The sequence below is a fragment of the Eucyclogobius newberryi genome, unplaced genomic scaffold (genome assembly GCF_026437365.1).
Source record: "Eucyclogobius newberryi isolate DKJ021-1_F unplaced genomic scaffold, fEucNew1.0.hap1 SCAF_15, whole genome shotgun sequence".
Lineage (NCBI taxonomy): Eukaryota > Metazoa > Chordata > Actinopteri > Gobiiformes > Gobiidae > Eucyclogobius > Eucyclogobius newberryi.
This window is the reverse complement of record NW_027315779.1, coordinates 2,185,996-2,203,995: the sequence shown is the minus strand read 5'-3', so window position 1 is coordinate 2,203,995 and position 18,000 is coordinate 2,185,996. Positions and strand designations below refer to the sequence as shown.

General features: G+C 40.7%; 1 protein-coding gene across 4 annotated transcripts in view; it reads left to right on the top strand.

The window, feature by feature from the left end:
• aff4 (AF4/FMR2 family, member 4) overlaps window positions 1-13,669 on the top strand; it is a 69,690-nt gene extending 56,021 nt beyond the window's left edge. For all 4 annotated transcript variants that reach the window (XM_072445706.1, XM_072445705.1, XM_072445704.1 and 1 more), the window contains 11 exons: window positions 556-707; window positions 790-875; window positions 3,115-3,349; window positions 4,649-4,749; window positions 6,565-6,628; window positions 6,715-6,851; window positions 6,938-7,009; window positions 8,407-8,500; window positions 8,602-8,645; window positions 12,309-12,526; window positions 13,538-13,669. In XM_072445706.1, coding sequence (XP_072301807.1) covers window positions 556-707; window positions 790-875; window positions 3,115-3,349; window positions 4,649-4,749; window positions 6,565-6,628; window positions 6,715-6,851; window positions 6,938-7,009; window positions 8,407-8,500; window positions 8,602-8,645; window positions 12,309-12,526; window positions 13,538-13,665 — 1,331 coding nt within the window. In that variant the 3' untranslated portion in view covers window positions 13,666-13,669. The remainder of the gene's footprint in view (window positions 1-555; window positions 708-789; window positions 876-3,114; window positions 3,350-4,648; window positions 4,750-6,564; window positions 6,629-6,714; window positions 6,852-6,937; window positions 7,010-8,406; window positions 8,501-8,601; window positions 8,646-12,308; window positions 12,527-13,537) is intronic.
• Window positions 13,670-18,000: the final 4,331 nt, after the last annotated feature.

Below are 18,000 nucleotides of genomic sequence, written 5' to 3'. Positions count from 1 at the left end.
GAGGAGCTCTGGTTTACATTAACAAATTGGAACCTATCAGATAGATAGGATTTAAACCAGCTGAGGGCTGTTCCTCCAACACCTACATCACATTCTAACCTCTGCAGTAGAATGTTGTGGTCAATGGTGTCAAACGCTGCGCTGAGGTCCAACAGAACCAGGATTGAGATTAAATGGGACAACAAAAAAAATAGGTAGTATGGTTTAATTTAGCGGAATTATTTTTATAATTTTTTGGAGGTATTTATATGTAACAAAAACAAAACACATGATTCCCATATATTTATATATATTATTTTATATTTTTGTACGTTGATAAATTTTCTTTTTTCCTGCGTTATTGCTGTTCTTTTTTATTGCAGTTTTGGTCTTACACTGTACATAAAGATACTACCCCCCAATCTAAAATTAATTCTCGTACAAAAGTAGTTTAGGGTTTAGTTCTTGTTTTGCCAGTTGCTTGCTCATAAATACATCTAAACGTCTAATACCGCATTATAAAAACATGACCTTCAGTATGTGCTTGTGTTTTCCTCCTCTTCCTCACGGGGGCAGACTTGAGCTTGCTGTCGCGGATCCCGGGACGACCGTACAAAGAACCCGCCGACATCAAAGTGGAGCGGGACGAGTGCCTCGAGCGGGACACCAAGGACACGAGCCGGCACAACTCCGAGAAGATCTCCAGCAAAGGCAAAAGGAAACACAAGGTACAGCGAGGGAAACGGCCAAATGGTGACGCCTACTTCTGTTTCAAAGAGAGTAGATTGAAAGTGTTGTTTTGCATCGTAGACGGACGACGACGGCACCAAACCGGTCAGTAAACGACGGAAACCGGACGACAAGCCGGCATCGCACCACAAGGGCAACAGTGAAGAGTAAGAGTGTTTTTATATTCGTTTTACCCCAGTTCAGAAGTGATTTTATTCTGTAACTTGAATGAAAGTTAAAAGAGACGCATGATGCTTTTTTCCAGGTGCTTAGTATCGAACTATAATATAAGTAGATCATCATTTTACCTTTGTTCACCCTTTATAAACTGGAATATTGATCTAAAACGGCTCGATAATTGAAGCAGTTTCATTGACTTCCTGTTCAGAACTGCAGAGCTGATAAGCCCCGCCTCCTCTTACGGAGATTTCACTGTAAAAAGCAGCAGATTGTCGTTAAAAGTGTATTCTATTTCAAAGCCCCACCCATCTAACTCTGATTTTCCCCAAACATTTAATACACAGAACAACAAAAACAAAACCAGAAGGAGAAAATCAAATTAAAAAACGGAGAAGAAAATAAAATTGCGGCATACAAAGTCCAAAATAAACGTCTCATTTATCCGAAAGTCGGTCAAATTTGTCAATTTTCATATTAAAATGTGATTTATTTTTCCAAACATCACTTATAATGTTGGTCCAGTCCTTGATCGTTGGCACAGTTTCTGTTCGAGTAATCGTAAAAGCACGGGGATGTGGGCGGGGACAGGGGGTAGGTGAAAGCAGGGATTTTCTGAGCACTCAAGCCTCAGTTGACGGGATAAAGTAAATGTAGGAATCAATCCAAAAAACGACTTTGAGTGAACTGATGATGAGGGAACACTGTCGTAACGAGGTGAAACGCTCATTAAAGGTGATGTTGTAGAATACCTCCCCTTTAATACATGGTTACGTGAGGTGGAGGACTAGACATCACTCAAGTCTTTGTTTTGAAGCTCATTTATGGAACATATTGTGACCCGTGTCTAAAAGAGACTCACTGCTTCAGCTAAAATGTTTCTTATGCAAGTCATTTCCTTTCATGTGTCAATTTACAGCGAAATGTAACGAGTTTGACTTGACATCGTTCAAAAACTGGGGCAGACGACAACAAAAAAACATTGTGTAACTGTAATTTTACTAAACAAAACGGGAACGGAACATGTGACGATGACAAAGAAACATACGTGGAGTTTTTACCATTTTTAATTCGACTCCAATGCTAAGTCGCCCCAAAAACGAATAGAATACTTAACCTGTTATAAGCACATTGTTGGTCCTGAATTAAGACTTAAGTAAGCCTAACATAATAACTATGTCACTTTGTATACGCGGCACATCTTCTACTAAACATTGATGACAATATTCTCAGAAGGGCCTTTTAGTGATGTTATTTTCAAATATCCAAACGAAAATGTCACAGTTGATCATTTGTCTTTGTCTGTTTGCCGTTGAAACACTTTTAATTGAACAACAAACGAGCTGCAACTGGCAAAGTCGCGACTGTGATTTGACCCTTTTCTGTTCAAATACGTAGAGTTTGGGATCGAATATTAAAAACTGTCAAACGTCCACAAAGATACATTTTCAAAAACGATATAAAAGTAAAAGAGCCACGTAAGATCAATACTGGTAAATACACCCCTCACTATATATCAGAATACTTTTGAATTGACACCAAGTTTAGTGTTTAGCATTTTAAAGTATCCACTGGTTTGACCTGAAGCTAACTGAAGCTAACGGAAGCTAACTGAAGCTAACTGAAGCTAACTGAAACTAACTGAAACTAACTGAAGCTAACTGAAGCTAACTGAAACTAACTGAAACTAACTGAAACTAACTGAAACTAACTGAAGCTAACTGAAGCTAACTGAAGCTAACTGAAGCTAACGGAAGCTAACTGAAACTAACGGAAGCTAACTGAAACTAACGGAAGCTAACTGAAACTAACTGAAACTAACTGAAACTAACTGAAACTAACTGAAGCTAACTGAAGCTAACTGAAGCTAACTGAAGCTAACTGAAGCTAACTGAAGCTAACGGAAGCTAACGGAATCTAACTGAAACTAACTGAAGCTAACTGAAACTAACAAACAAACTGAAGCTAACAAACAAACTGAAGCTAACAAACAAACTGAAGCTAACAAACTAACTGAAGCTAACTAACTGAAGCTAACTAACTGAAGCTAACTAACTGAAACTAACTAACTGAAGCTAACAAACTAACTGAAGCTAACAAACTAACTGAAGCTAACAAACTAACTGAAGCTAACAAAGAGTACGCCGCCGTCCGACACGCACTTGTAGACACCTTTCACATCGTCTTTGCTGACGTTTGGGTCTCCTCTCTCGCCGCTCGTCCCGGCAGCTCCCGGAGGTCGCTGGAGAAGAAGGAGGAGCCCGTCCCGTCCCCGTCCCTGCCCGGGCCGCAGCGGACGCCCAAAGCCGAGCACCCGAGCCGAAAGCGGACCGCCAGCCTGTCCTCCACGTCCCTCTCCAGCGGGACGGGCAGCGGCAAAGAGGGCGGCCACGGCAGCAAGACGAGCTCCGCCTCCAAGCACCACAAGGGAGAGGTCAAGGGGCGCAGCGCACGGGACGGCAAGGTCAGGACAACGCGACGCAACTCGATTTCGGCCACTTTAGCCCTAAAAACGTTGACGTGCTGGGTGTGGATGATGTGGTCTCGTTTAACGTCCGTGCGTTTTGTTTTTCACGGGGCAGTTGAGTCATAGGTGCCACAGGGTGAGATACTCTGGGGGAAATACCTTTTGTCTTTATTAGAAATGAGCAAAGTCCATTTCCATTTCGTGCCGTAAACGACAAAGGAAAGTCTCGGGCGACCGAAGACGAGCCCTGCGCGTCGGTTAGTCCAGTGTTTTTCAACCTTTTCCAGTCACAGCACACTTTTTGTTTTTGTCGAAAAGATGGCACAACGCCCACTAAAACACAAACAAATCAGACCGTAAAAAGTTAAATAATGTGGCAGGTAATGTCCACGCCACGGTTTGGTGCTTCAAATTTGGCAATGGTGATTGTTTCACTTCTTTTTTATTGGTGTAGGAGTGTTTTCTGGACGCTCCAAAATGCGAAATGAATCGATAACATTCGTGGTTCACCTGGCGATGCCTCAAGGTGCACCAGCTCCTGACGCACAGTTTGAAAATGAAGGGATTAGTCGACTAAAGGGCGCGGCGCTGGCAAAAGCCGCCTTAACTGCGCTCACGAGATGGAAAGCTCACAGGATTTCACGTTAAAATAACAGAAATGTACCGGTAAACATGGTCTTCACGTGTCGAAGGGGTAGAAAAAACTCCCAATTTACTCTTAAATCCTTTAAATCAGCCAACTAATAAAAATGTCGGTTGGATGAGACGTCATCGACCGATTAAGTGATTCTAAAGCCCTAAAGCTCTGCCGTTTATCGTCTTTACTTTGACATGATCAGCTGATAAAGCCACATCAGTTAAAGGTTTCTTATATTTCGGGCACGGGACAAAGTTGTGGTAGAGAATGATTCAGTTATTCAATCAAGTTGTTTTTGTGTATTTGTGTATTTGTACTTGTTGCAGCAGCAGGAAGTGTAAATGTGGTTTATTGTCATTTTGCGTCTTTCACAACTAACTAACCACATCGGCTACTGACTATTACAAGTCTACAGTTTTACTTACACACTTCTACCGTTAAACTAAACTGGTCGTATGAGAAGATTAAACGTGTTATTGTTTAGTGCATGTATTTCTAACGTTTTTGACAAGTAAAAGATGTCTTATGTCTGCAAAAGCCCGATATCAAATCCAGCATAAAATGATCTCTCCCTCCAGACTCCTCTTCCCTCTCCCCGGTTTGATCTGTCCTCCTTCTTCCCCTAAAAACTCTGTCCCTTTCGCTCTCCGTCTCTCCAGGACAAATCCTCCAAAGGCGGCGGCGATAACCAGCTGGTCGTGCCGCCGCTCTCCTCCGACGGCTCCAAAAACCAGCGCTCCAAGCTCGTGTTCGAGGACAGGTGAGACGGGCTTATCGTTTTCAGGGGTTGCCACAGGGGCCGGTGTTGTCACTGGCCCTTTTTTTCCGGTTTTACGATTTTTTCACAGGGCTGCCGATCTTGATAGCAAATATACAGAATAAAATGAAATGTACAGACTACGAAGAGTCATTAGTGCACATGAATATTGAACATTTTGTACAATTCAGCCTATTTTATGTCATATTTGGAGCAGTCAGACTTTTCACTAGTTCCACTACATTGAAATTAACCGAATTGGGAAAGACGGAAGTGCAATAAGTCAGAAATAAAAGTGGGAATAAACTGAATAGGCCACAGATTACCGTATTTTCCAGAGTAAAAATCGCACCGGAGTATAAATCGCACCGGAGTATAAGTCGCACCGGAGTATAAGTCTCACTGGAGTATAAGTCGCACCAGCCAAAAAAATGCATAATAGAAAAGAAAAAAACATATTTAAGTCGCACTGGAGTATGAAATGCGGTTGCAAGTCTGAAAATAACAAATAATATCACATATAAGTCGCTCTGGAGTATAAGTTTATAAATATAAATATAAGTATAAGTTGCACCCCAGCCAAAACTATGAAAAAAGACTTATAGTCCGGAAAATACTGTAAGTCATGTTTAATTACTTGTACTTAAAGGTGGGGAGCCTGATTTTCAAACTGTGATTGAAGTAGGTTTTAAAAATCGATCTCGCTCCACTATATACTCTATATTCACACACACTTCTGGATTCTCGCATCGCTTTAGAACAGGTTTTAAAAGGAACGCACGGTTAATCCACTCCCGGCACCAAGCTCGTTCTTCTGCGATAAGATAATTAAATCCTACTATATACGTTTAACATTATAATATGTGGACAACACCCAAGAAAAAAATTGACTAATTTTTTGTAGACATAGTTTTATTATTATTTTGTTCTAAATTGAGCCCGTTTTCTGGTTTATTGCCTCTTTTTGATGTGGCGAAGTGTGAGCACGCCCCCTTACAGTAACAGCTCATTTTAACTATTACTACTCGACTATTACAACCTATAAATCCTCCCATTCTCTCTCTGCAATTAAAATAAGTACTTTGTGTTCTTTGTGTTGCGTTCTTGCTCGAGCCGCACCTGTAGCATTCTCTCATGTCCAAACCACCACAGGAAGTCATTTGAATCTCAGGTTTCATTGGTTAGCCTCAGCCTGCTACGATAAACGGATCACTTTCGGCCCAACAATCCGTCACGTAGACGTCTGGAGAGATGACATTTTGCATCACATTGTCGAGGAAATGTGTACCGTATATTCCACACTATAAGGAGCACTGTCAAATAATGGTCTATTTTCGATAATTTGTCATTATATAAGGGGAATGAAGCGAAACAAAACGTGTACCACACAAAGTTGCTTCGTGGTCATTAAACACGACCAGAATGAATCCGTCTACCGTACTTTCCGGAGTATAAGTCGCACCGGAGTATAAGTCGCACCGAAGTATAAGTTGCACCAGCCAAAAAATGCATAATAGAGGAGATAAAAACATATATAAGTCGCACTGGAGTATGAAATGCAGTTGCAAGTGTGAAAATAACAAATAATATCATATATAAGTCGCTCCGGAGTATAAGTATAAGTCGCACCCCGGCCAAAACTATGAAAAAAACAACTTATAGACTGGAAAATACGGTAGAAGGTGCACTGGCTTATAAGGTGCACTTTTTTGAGAAAATTAGAGGCGCTTGGGTGCCCCTTATAGTGCGGAAAATACGGTAATATGAGAAAAAAAACTAAATATTGAACCACCTTTGTTCGTTTTTGTGTTTTCCAAGGGTCCATTCTGCCGATCACTACTTACAAGAAGCCAAGAAACTCAAACACAACGCCGACGCCCTGGTAAGGACAATCCGCTCACATACGAACGCACGGCATCGTGGTTTCTGTACGGGACGACTCATGATTGGCCCATTCTCGCTCCGCAGCTGGACCGCTTTGAAAAGGCCGTGTACTACTTGGACGCGGTGGTTTCCTTCATCGAATGTGGAAACGCGCTGGAGAAAAGCGCGCAAGAGGCCAAATCCCCGTTCCCCATGTACGCCGAGACGGTGGAGCTGATCAAGTACGGACGCGCAACGTTTTTAAGCAGCAGAGCGCGGCCGTCAATCATCGTGCTAATCGTGCTCCGCCCCCTTCTTCCCTCCGCAGATACACTATGAAGTTAAAAAGCTACATGGCTCCGGACGCGACTTCGGCCGACAAGAGGCTAGCGGTGCTTTGGTGAGTTGGGCGACGTTGTGATCCACATGCCGATCGCACACGGTCTTTAAGTTATTACTTAGCGAGAGGAAAATAAACGATTTGCGTGTCAAGAATAAAAGGGATAAGGAGCTCTGCAGGCCTGACTTGGCGCTCTAAAGCTCTTTCCACAGTTACTAAAAATAGATGTTGGAATCAAACAAACGCCGGCGCGGTTTCTTGTGTTTCATGTGTTGTTGGTTTTTTACAGTTAAAATAAACGTAACGAGACAGAACACGACGCGACCAGAGAGAAAATCAAATCATTAAATTTAAAAAAAGGCGTAAATCATAAACGTTAGCTATCCGACACAAAGTATAAGGACATTAAGTCATAAGTCAAACCCAGTCCCACAATGTGTCCCCTTTCAATTTTAATCAAATTCACATCTTTCACATGCATTTCAAAGACAATTTGTGCACTGAGTAATGATAATACTAAAGTAAAATCAGGAAGAACAGAGCTAAATACGGGGGCACCTTCTTAAACCTCGAATACAAATCACTTCATGTTCTCCTGGGCCGCGAGAATGGACAGAAATCGATATCGCCATCGAAGCCGGGACGCTCTGTAAAGCCTTTAAGTTCACTTTTCAAACTGTCGCGCCGGAGTAATCGAGAATTCTCATCCCCTCTTTTTGGATCGGGATTACTTTGAGTTTGTTCATGTCAATGCCAAGAATCTAGATTTCTGATAATAATTCAAATGTTGTTTTAGTCGGACACGAATGACTGTTTAGCACCTGCTGTAAATCCCTTCAACACGAGCAGTGAGCGAAAAGTAAAACACAGTAAAAGATGCAACATATTCAAGTTTAAACTCTGATAAATGCCAATTGGATAGATACTGTGTAGATGCTGTGCAAAAAAATAAAGATTTGCTTAAAGTGTTTTGCATTAGTTTGACTAAAGCAACAAAAAAACAAACGGCAAATGACGCTTTACCAAAGGTTATGAAAACTGATCCAAAAGGGTGAAGTTAACACAGTTCTTCCTTTCATTTGGCAGTAAGCGAGATATTTGGCTACTATAGGAAGAAAGCCGAGCTAACTTTTCCAAAAGCGTAACCCGGATCCTCGGCCCGATCCGGTTTCCCCGACCGTGAAACGAGACTGTACGTTATATAAAACGCTCCTGTTTGGTGCCAGGACTCGCTCGTGAAGACCTCCTGAATCTCACTGTGGTTATTCCGGTTAAATAAAGGATTAAACTGCGACCTAAACGCTCCAAAAGTGACGCCCGTGCAGAGCAGAGGGGTTAACAGACTTCTGAAATGACAGAAGCAGTTTAATTTCGATGGAACGAAGCTCGTTTTCTCACTCGAACTAAAGACGATGCGCGTTGTCGTTTGAGCCTCACGTTTCCGTTTGCCTCCACAGCCTCCGGTGCCAGTCCCTCCTTTACCTCCGGCTGTTCAAACTGAGGAAAGACAGCGCTCTCAAGTACTCGAAAACACTCACCGAACACTTAAAGGTAATCGCTTTTGTAGAACACAGTCAAACGCCCCAGTGTCCGATCGCGGGAGTCTAGACTTTATCGCTTTGTAACTTTGGGATTTATTGCTCTTTTCACAGAACTCCTTGAGTAACACCCAGGCGCCCTCTCCTGGAATGGGGAAGTAAGTGTTTATTAATACTATTACTGAATAGGTTTGGTACTCGATAGTGGTGTTGGAATCACAATTAAAGTTAAAAAATGCCCTTGTTTTAGACACAGACTGTAATTCTCAACACAAAATAATAGTTTTTTCTTTATAGTTGTTCTGATAAAGCTAAAGATCTTTCTAAAACTGTTCAGGAAAGGTCACATGTTGCCCTATTTATATGGTTTATTCATGTATATATTTGAGTATTGATTTGTTTCTACCTCTAGTTAATAATATCTCATGTTTTTACCAATTATTAAACCAAATATACTCATGTCTGAAGTAATAGTAGGTATACATTTGTTTGTGTCTGTCACTTGACTAAGTTACTCTTTAAATATAAAAAACTGAGTGGCATTTTTCAAATTAATTCAATAAAAACGTGAAACCTTCAGTGGCAACTACAGTGGCAACTCAGCATGGCCACTAGGGGCCGCTAGAAACATCCTTCAGTCATTTCCTCAAACTACCATTATTAATAATAATAATAATAATGCTGATAATAATAGTAATGATAGTGATGTTAATAATTGTAAATAATAATAAAAGTTATAATAAAAAGTTAAAATAATAATAATAATAATAATAATAATAATAATAATAATAATAATAATTGATAGTGATAGTGATAGTGATAGTGATAGTGATGTTGATAATAATAAAGTAAATTATAATAGCGGTAATAAATCCACTTATAATAATGCCCTTAGATATTTTTTATATTTTTCAAAAGTCTTTCAGGCCAAACATCTGCTGTGACTGATATTAACAAACTTTAGTACTATTTACATTGGATACGTTTTACTTTACTACATTTGAGAGCAGGAATCTGCACTTTCTACTCCACTACATTTTAACTTGTACTGAAAAGTATAAAGTATATTTCTGTTTGGTTTGAAGCACCTGAAATAGCCATGGTGTCATCCTGCCTACAGACAAAATAATATAATATATACAATAAATACGACTAGATAAAGCGAGTTTCCTAAACTCTTTAACTAAAAATCATCTCATTTATCAAGGTCACGTCAATTCTTCTCAAAATCTGTGTGAAATATTTTTACTTTTTTACTGTAAATGTAGATTACTTACTTTTACTGAAGTAGATTTGTGATACTTTTACTGAAGTAACTTTTTTGCCCCTTCTTCCCCCACTGTAAGAAGAAATATGAACAGTTGAACTAATGTATGCATTTCAGAACATTTGTGTAGATGTACTTATTGGAGATGTTTTCAGATGGAAGTACGTTACATAAAGTACGTTACATAAAGTACGATACATGAAGTACGTTACATAAAGTACGATACATGAAGTACGTTACATGAAGTACGTTACATGAAGTACGTTACATGAAGTACGTTACATGAAGTACGTTACATGAAGTACGTTACATAAAGTACGTTACATAAAGTACGATACATGAAGTACGTTACATGAAGTACGTTACATGAAGTACGTTACATAAAGTACGATACATGAAGTACGTTACATGAAGGACGTTACATGAAGTACGATACATAAAGTACGATACATGAAGTACGTTACATGAAGTACGTTACATGAAGTACGATACATGAAGGACGTTACATGAAGTACGTTACATAAAGTACGTTACATAAAGTACGATACATGAAGTACGATACATGAAGTACGATACATGAAGGACGTTACATGAAGTACGTTACATGAAGTACGATACATAAAGTACGATACATGAAGTACGTTACATGAAGGACGTTACATGAAGTACGATACATGAAGGACGTTACATGAAGGACGTTACATGAAGTACGATACATGAAGTACGTTACATGAAGTACGTTACATGAAGTACGATACATGAAGGACGTTACATGAAGTACGTTACATAAAGTACGATACATGAAGTACGATACATAAAGTACGATACATGAAGGACGTTACATGAAGTACGTTACATAAAGTACGTTACATAAAGTACGATACATGAAGTACGTTACATGAAGGACGTTACATGAAGTACGATACATGAAGGACGTTACATGAAGGACGATACATGAAGTACGATACATAAAGTACGATACATGAAGTACGTTACATGAAGTACGATACATAAAGTACGATACATGAAGTACGTTACATGAAGTACGTTACATGAAGTACGATACATGAAGTACGTTACATGAAGTACGTTACATAAAGTACGTTACATAAAGTACGATACATGAAGTACGTTACATGAAGTACGTTACATGAAGTACGATACATGAAGGACGTTACATGAAGTACGTTACATGAAGTACGTTACATAAAGTACGATACATGAAGTACGATACATGAAGTACGATACATGAAGGACGTTACATGAAGTACGATACATGAAGGACGTTACATGAAGGACGATACATGAAGTACGATACATAAAGTACGATACATGAAGTACGTTACATGAAGTACGTTACATGAAGTACGATACATAAAGTACGATACATGAAGTACGTTACATGAAGTACGTTACATGAAGTACGATACATGAAGGACGTTACATGAAGTACGTTACATAAAGTACGTTACATAAAGTACGATACATGAAGTACGTTACATGAAGTACGTTACATGAAGTACGATACATGAAGGACGTTACATGAAGTACGTTACATGAAGTACGTTACATAAAGTACGATACATGAAGTACGATACATGAAGTACGTTACATGAAGTACGTTACATAAAGTACGATACATGAAGGACGATACATGAAGGACGTTACATAAAGTACGATACATGAAGTACGTTACATGAAGTACGTTACATAAAGTACGATACATGAAGGACGTTACATAAAGTACGAGACATGAAGTACGATACATGAAGGACGATACATGAAGGACGATACATGAAGGACGTTACATGAAGTACGATACATGAAGTACGATACATGAAGGACGTTACATGAAGTACGATACATAAAGTACGATACATGAAGTACGATACATGAAGTACGATACATGAAGTACGTTACATGAAGGACGTTACATGAAGGACGTTACATGAAGTATGATACATGAAGGACGTTACATGAAGTACGATACATAAAGTACGTTACATGAAGGACGATACATGAAGTACGTTACATAAAGTACGATACATGAAGTACGATACATGAAGGACGTTACATGAAGTACGATACATAAAGTACGATACATAAAGTACGATACATAAAGTACGATACATGAAGTACGATACATGAAGGACGTTACATGAAGTACGATACATAAAGTACGATACATGAAGTACGATACATAAAGTACGATACATGAAGGACGATACATAAAGTACGTTACATAAAGTACGATACATAAATGACATAAGTTTTTGTCATGATTTTGATTCATTGTTGTGATTATTCTTACTGTTCACTGATGATTGTATTCACTTCATATTCTCCAAATCCAAGTCAGATTCAGAACCTACTACTACTACTACTACTACTACTACTACTACTACTACTACTACTACTACTACTACTACTACTACTACTACTACTACTACTACTACTACTACTACTACTACTACTACTACTACTACTACTACTACTACTACTTCTCTAAATCCTCTCCCGCGCTGGCATTAACCCCGCCTCTCCTCCGCCACAGTAAAGCGGGCATGCCCTCCCCCGTCTCGCCCAAGCTGTCGCCGGGCAGCACGGCCAGCGGCTACTCGTCGGTGAGCAGCAGCAGCAGCGGCAGCTCCTCCGTCACCATTCCCCAGAGGATCCACCAGATGGCGGCAAGCTACGTCCAGGTCACGTCCAACTTCCTGTACGCCACCGAGGTTTGGGACCAGGCCGAGCAGCTCTCCAAGGAACAGAAAGGTTCGGATGATGGCTCTGCGTTCGCGGCGACGGGACGATGCCGGAGTTTTAGCGAAATCGTGATCGCCCGTCGCTCGCATCGGTTTGTCGACATCGATTTATTGCCAAAAGGAGGAATCGGTAATGCCACGCCCGGCCTGTTCTGCAGCAGTTTGCCTCTAATGAGCTCACGGCAAAAACTGTCTGACATTTAAGTCCCAAGTATAGAATATATCTATACATTAAGCGAAAAACTAGTATTTTCCAGTAAAACCTAAAAATCTGGATTTTTATCTTGATCAAAAATGTGTAAAGCAATTATTTTATTGCGTTTTTTAATAAATGTTTCTAAGAAAAAGTGATACATTTTGCCTTTAAAGTACATTGTTCTTTATTTTGAACATGAAGAAATGTAAAATACAAAACCTCAGGGCGTAATGTAACGTCTAATGATTATTCTATTATCGACTTATCTGATGATATCTTTTGATTAATCTATCGATACTTTTTTCTCCTCAGGGCAACTAAAAAAAGTAAAAAAAAAATAAAATAAAATGCATTACACTTCAGACAATTTGCCTTGATTCTGCACTCGTTTTAAATTCTCCATATTTTCCAACATCTTGAAGTGATAATTAACTTGTACTACTCACTCTGCTCGATGCCGGGTGTTTCCTCTTTAAACGTGCGTTGCCGTGGCGCCGCTGTGGCACTACAAGTGCCACAGCGTGCAAGTGCTGCATCTGCCGGTCTTTGCACCGCCGGGATCGAACGCACGTTAAAAAAAGGCAGCTCCAGTCACGTGTCTCTCATAATCTGCTATAAAATAAACTAATATTGTCCAAAGCACTTGTACATGGCGTAAGTCACGTGCGTCCGAGCGCTTTTCAATCGCCAAAACCGCCCTCGATTTGTCATATTTTCCGATTTTCCGCAGCTACTCCCGGCCTCTCCTCGTGAAATCGCTTTGTATTATAGAATGTTGTGTTGTTAAGTCTGTTTTGAATAACCCCGGGCCCCGTGTCTCCTCAGAGTTCTTCTTCGAGCTGGACAAAGTGATGGGAGCTCTCATCTTCAACACCAGCAGCATGACGGAACTGGTGCGCTACACGCGACAGGGGCTACACTGGCTACGGCTCGACGCCAAACTCATTCCCTGAAAAACCGAACTCCGCCCGACCCACGGACCCGCCACACTGGCACACGCACTGGCACCGGCACGGGCGCAGTCCAGGCCGAGTCGCTCACGCCCAGGCTGGACTCGAGCGCGACTTTTACCTCGATCGGCTCAGAAACGACGCAGCGAGAGAAGAAGAAGAAGAAGAAGAAGCAGCGCGTCTGCTCAATATGCGTTGAGCCGCGTTTCCACAGTAACGCGTCCGCGGCCCGCTCGTCTCCACGGAGATGCGTCGTTTTAATGCCGGTCCGTGTAACGTTCCAGGCATTTTTCCACATGTTTCAGATTGGATTTTTGTTCTTTAGTTTCCAGTTGAAATTTTTAGACAAAACAAAATCCAACACAGACCACGCATCTGGCATAACACGTGTTTCAGCATGGCGAAGGATTGGGACGGTTGCCATAGCGATTAAAACAATTTAAAATGCAAAATCTCCATCTTTTGATCGGCGGTCGAATCGTTGCCTCTTGGTAGATTTCAGCAACACCGTCAGGACTTTTCCACTTGAAAATGTAATTCTGTCAGTTTAATTCTGTTTTGACTTGCTAATCGCTATGGCAACAGTCCCAATTTCTCATCCAGAGGCGACATGTCCATGGAGACGAGCAGGTCCCCCCCCCAAAAAAAGTTACCCAGTGCGCATTGAACTGTTCAGAACCAATCATTTACGTTTGGCGATGAGGAAATGAGGGTCTTTGCCACAGACGTTGGCGCTAGAAACGGTGGAAAAGTCCTCAAAATGGCGCCCGCAAGAGGAAACAGACTTCATTTTGCACCGATCTTCAGTTTTACGATCCGCTTCCCGCCGAGATTGTCACGCTATCCGCTCGCTGTCGTCGTCGCCCGAAGCCTCGGCGTGAACTCGCTCGGCCTCGGCTCGGCGCGTCCCACCGCACGACGTCGAGTGCTGTAGACTCGTCCGCTCGAGTCTTTCCTCCTCCTCCACCACAACAACAACAACAACATATCTCCAGCACTGTGTCATTTTCGCTTCACCAGCTTCGCCAAAACTGAGCAACTTTTACTTTCGGTCACACCTTCGAGCGCCGCACGGGGGAGGGGAGACTCATCGCGTAGCTCCGCCCGCATCGCGTCGGCCTGGCAACGAGCCGCTTGGGAGAATTTGGAACCATTATTTATTATGACGACACTAAAAATGACTTATCTTTTTTTTTTCTGCTGTCGGCTTTTAACTTCTGTTTTGTTTTCACCAAAGTACCTCCCAACGAACGCCAAAGGTGCTTTAAATGAAGGTTCCTCTTTTCATTTCCGTGCCTTCTTCTCAATGCTACAGGAAAACCAATCGTCTCTCTCTCTCTCAGCGGGTTTGTTTTAATTTAAATACGTTTGCTCTGTTTGCATATTTGAGTCTCGACCGTCGATGAAAACCGGTGATGTTTTTAAGTGCAGTTTAAATTTATTATTGACCCAGTCTTAAATTTTTTATCATATTTTAAAATCCTATAGTATTTTTTTTTTTAGTCCTTTTAGGAAGGAACGGCTAACGTGCACATACGTATTTATCAAATCTTTATTCAAATTAAACAGTCCGTGTTTAGTTTATATATTATGAGCTTTTTAACCACTAAAATTTATTGTGTTTTGTTTCTTGTTTCACCAATTAGGTGCAAGACCCGACTTCGCCTGTAGGGGCTGCTATTCAGTCACGTCTAGATCGTTGAATACTTATTATCTCATTGGAAGCCTGGGTATTTCAGTCCTTTTTGGAACCGCTCACACATTTGCGTTGTTCCGTCAGCGCGAGCCACTTCCGCACAGTGTTACTTCAACCTTTGACCCTATATATTTCTAAGCAAACGGCAGGAGAGAACTAAGTATTGTCACCCGGCGCAGTCATTCACGTTACGGCGTTATTACGACGAGGCATAAGCTAATACGGGAAAGCCAAACCGCGAGGGGAAGTCGACGTCCGCCAGCCTCGATTCTGTCGGACTCGTGTCGGACTTGTGCTTTTATTACGCGCGCACTCGGTTAACTTGTGGTTTTTTGCGTTATACGACTGAACAAATGCAAATTACGCTCACGAAAGATTAGTACTCATGCAGTTAATCTTTATCTTTGAACACTTCTCCATCCCGAGTGTCTTCTGTGAATAAACCCACTTTGTTAATTTATTCATTCGTATCGTTTTGGTCCACTCGGCGATGAAAAAACAATCGAAAATGAGTCCGGAAGAAGCTTGTGCGACGTTGTTTTGTGCCCGTGACTCCTTAAAAGTTTGGCATTTCGTCCAGGGTCGCACCAGCTTTCCTCACCCCAAAGCGTTCTAATCTTAACTAAAGGGATTATTCATAAATTATCCCTGATTTTACCCTGAATGTGAATTAATATATTGTCTAAAATAAAGTGAAAAATTATTACTGGTTTCCAACATTCTAATTTTAACCCTAATCTTAATCAAATAAACATGAACATAAACCTTACCGTAATGCTAACTGCTAATTCTACCCTAATTGTGATGAATATATTGTCAAAATTAAACATTTGCTGATAAAAATTGTGAGAAACCATAATAATTTCCGCTCCCTGACAAAATGCCGAGCTTTTACAAAGACATCTACACACAGACACTACATAAAGGACTTAACGGCGCACTACGTACCTTTTTCTGGTGCAAATGTTTTTGTTTAGCACGTCCCGCGCTACAGTTTTGAATTTTTGGCATTTTTTAAATTGCCAAAAACACTCTGTTCTCCAGTTTGACGCTACGTTTGACGCTACGTTTGACGCCGTTTTTGTGCAACATTCGCATCAAAATGGCACTATTTCCATCGAGAAAAGAAGGTTCCGGACCCTCGACCTGAAACGACCGCGCGCCTTCACCACATCATCGTCATTCTTTCTTTTACGCCGTTCAGTCCAAGTTTGCGTTTTCCTCGACCGGCTCCCGGCCTGTACTGTGGGAGGGGACGCCGTTACGTCCCCTTTAACCCAAACAAAAGAGGTATTATTTTAATCTATGCAGGGTTTTTTACAAAGATCTGTTTGTTTTTTTCCGCGAGAAGCCTGTTTGAACTGTCCAATGCCTTTTAGCTTTTGCAACTTTACGTACTGGTTTAGTATATAGTAAATATGTATATAGTTTTATATAACCAAACGGAGATGGCCAAATGGAGCCGTTTTCTACTTTACGCTGGAGGCCACTTTCTCATCGATCGCTCTGTCACTGTCTTCATACACTGGTTCACTTTGTAATTACAGCCCACACGATCATAACCGTCAAATGTACAAATCTAGCATTAGCATTTGTAACATTCTCGCGACGCACTTATTTATTTTTTTGTCCCCTCTTGCGTCGCGATTCTTCTCTCTCAGACCGGCCTTTTCCCAATGTGGTCGCGTGGTTCTCAAAGGTGTCGAGCGCCGCGCCCGAACGTTCAGGCCTCGATTAGATTTTATAGTTCATATTGAATGGTGGTGATTAAGTCTCGCCGTATTGGCCTTTTTGGCTGTTTTTTTTTTTTTTAAATGTCGACCGTTTGCAGTGGAACGATCCGGCCCACTCGTGACGGGGAAACGCGCGGCAGTAAACGGCGTTGAAAGCGTTTTTTTTTTTTTTTTATCAAAGTGCGTATATAAAACGTGCGGATTACAAATGGATTTATCGATAATTGTGACGATTCAGGTCGCGACTTAATCATGAAACTAAATGACTCTTTTTAAACTACCGTTTAACTTTATTTCGTCGCTCGGAAAGTTCGATTTCGACATAATGGTTAAAGGGCGCATGATAGGTTTTAAACAATTTTTCTAATTTTGACTTTATTTTGTGTATTTATACCTATTGTACATATAAATGATAGTTTTACACTAATCAAGCGGGTATTTGTGGAGAAAACTTTGAAAAATCTTTGGAAAATGACAGGAAGTGACATCACACCAGGGACACTCATTCCAGTTTATGCATAAATTACACAAAAGAAACAACTTTTTTGACTCTTTAAACATGAATTCGTCAAAATAAAGTTGCTCTTGTATGTTTTTATTTGTTAAATTAATGAAATGGTGCCTTTACATGAGTTTTGGCCCCGTGTTTCCCCTAGTAATTTCCTACTGTGATGTCATCAATTACAACAGGAAGTGAAATTATGAACCTAAAAAAATTTGCAATTCTATGATAATTTTTTTTAGAATAATTTTTAGCAAAATTCAGAATATATTTATCTTGACTGCATTTTAGTCCAATGAGTCCTCCGACCTGTAGGGGGCGCTTTAACGCTACGCAACTTAATCACTAAGCTAAATAATCATGACTCTTTTTAAATCTACTAGCAATTTTACTTAATTTCGTCGCGC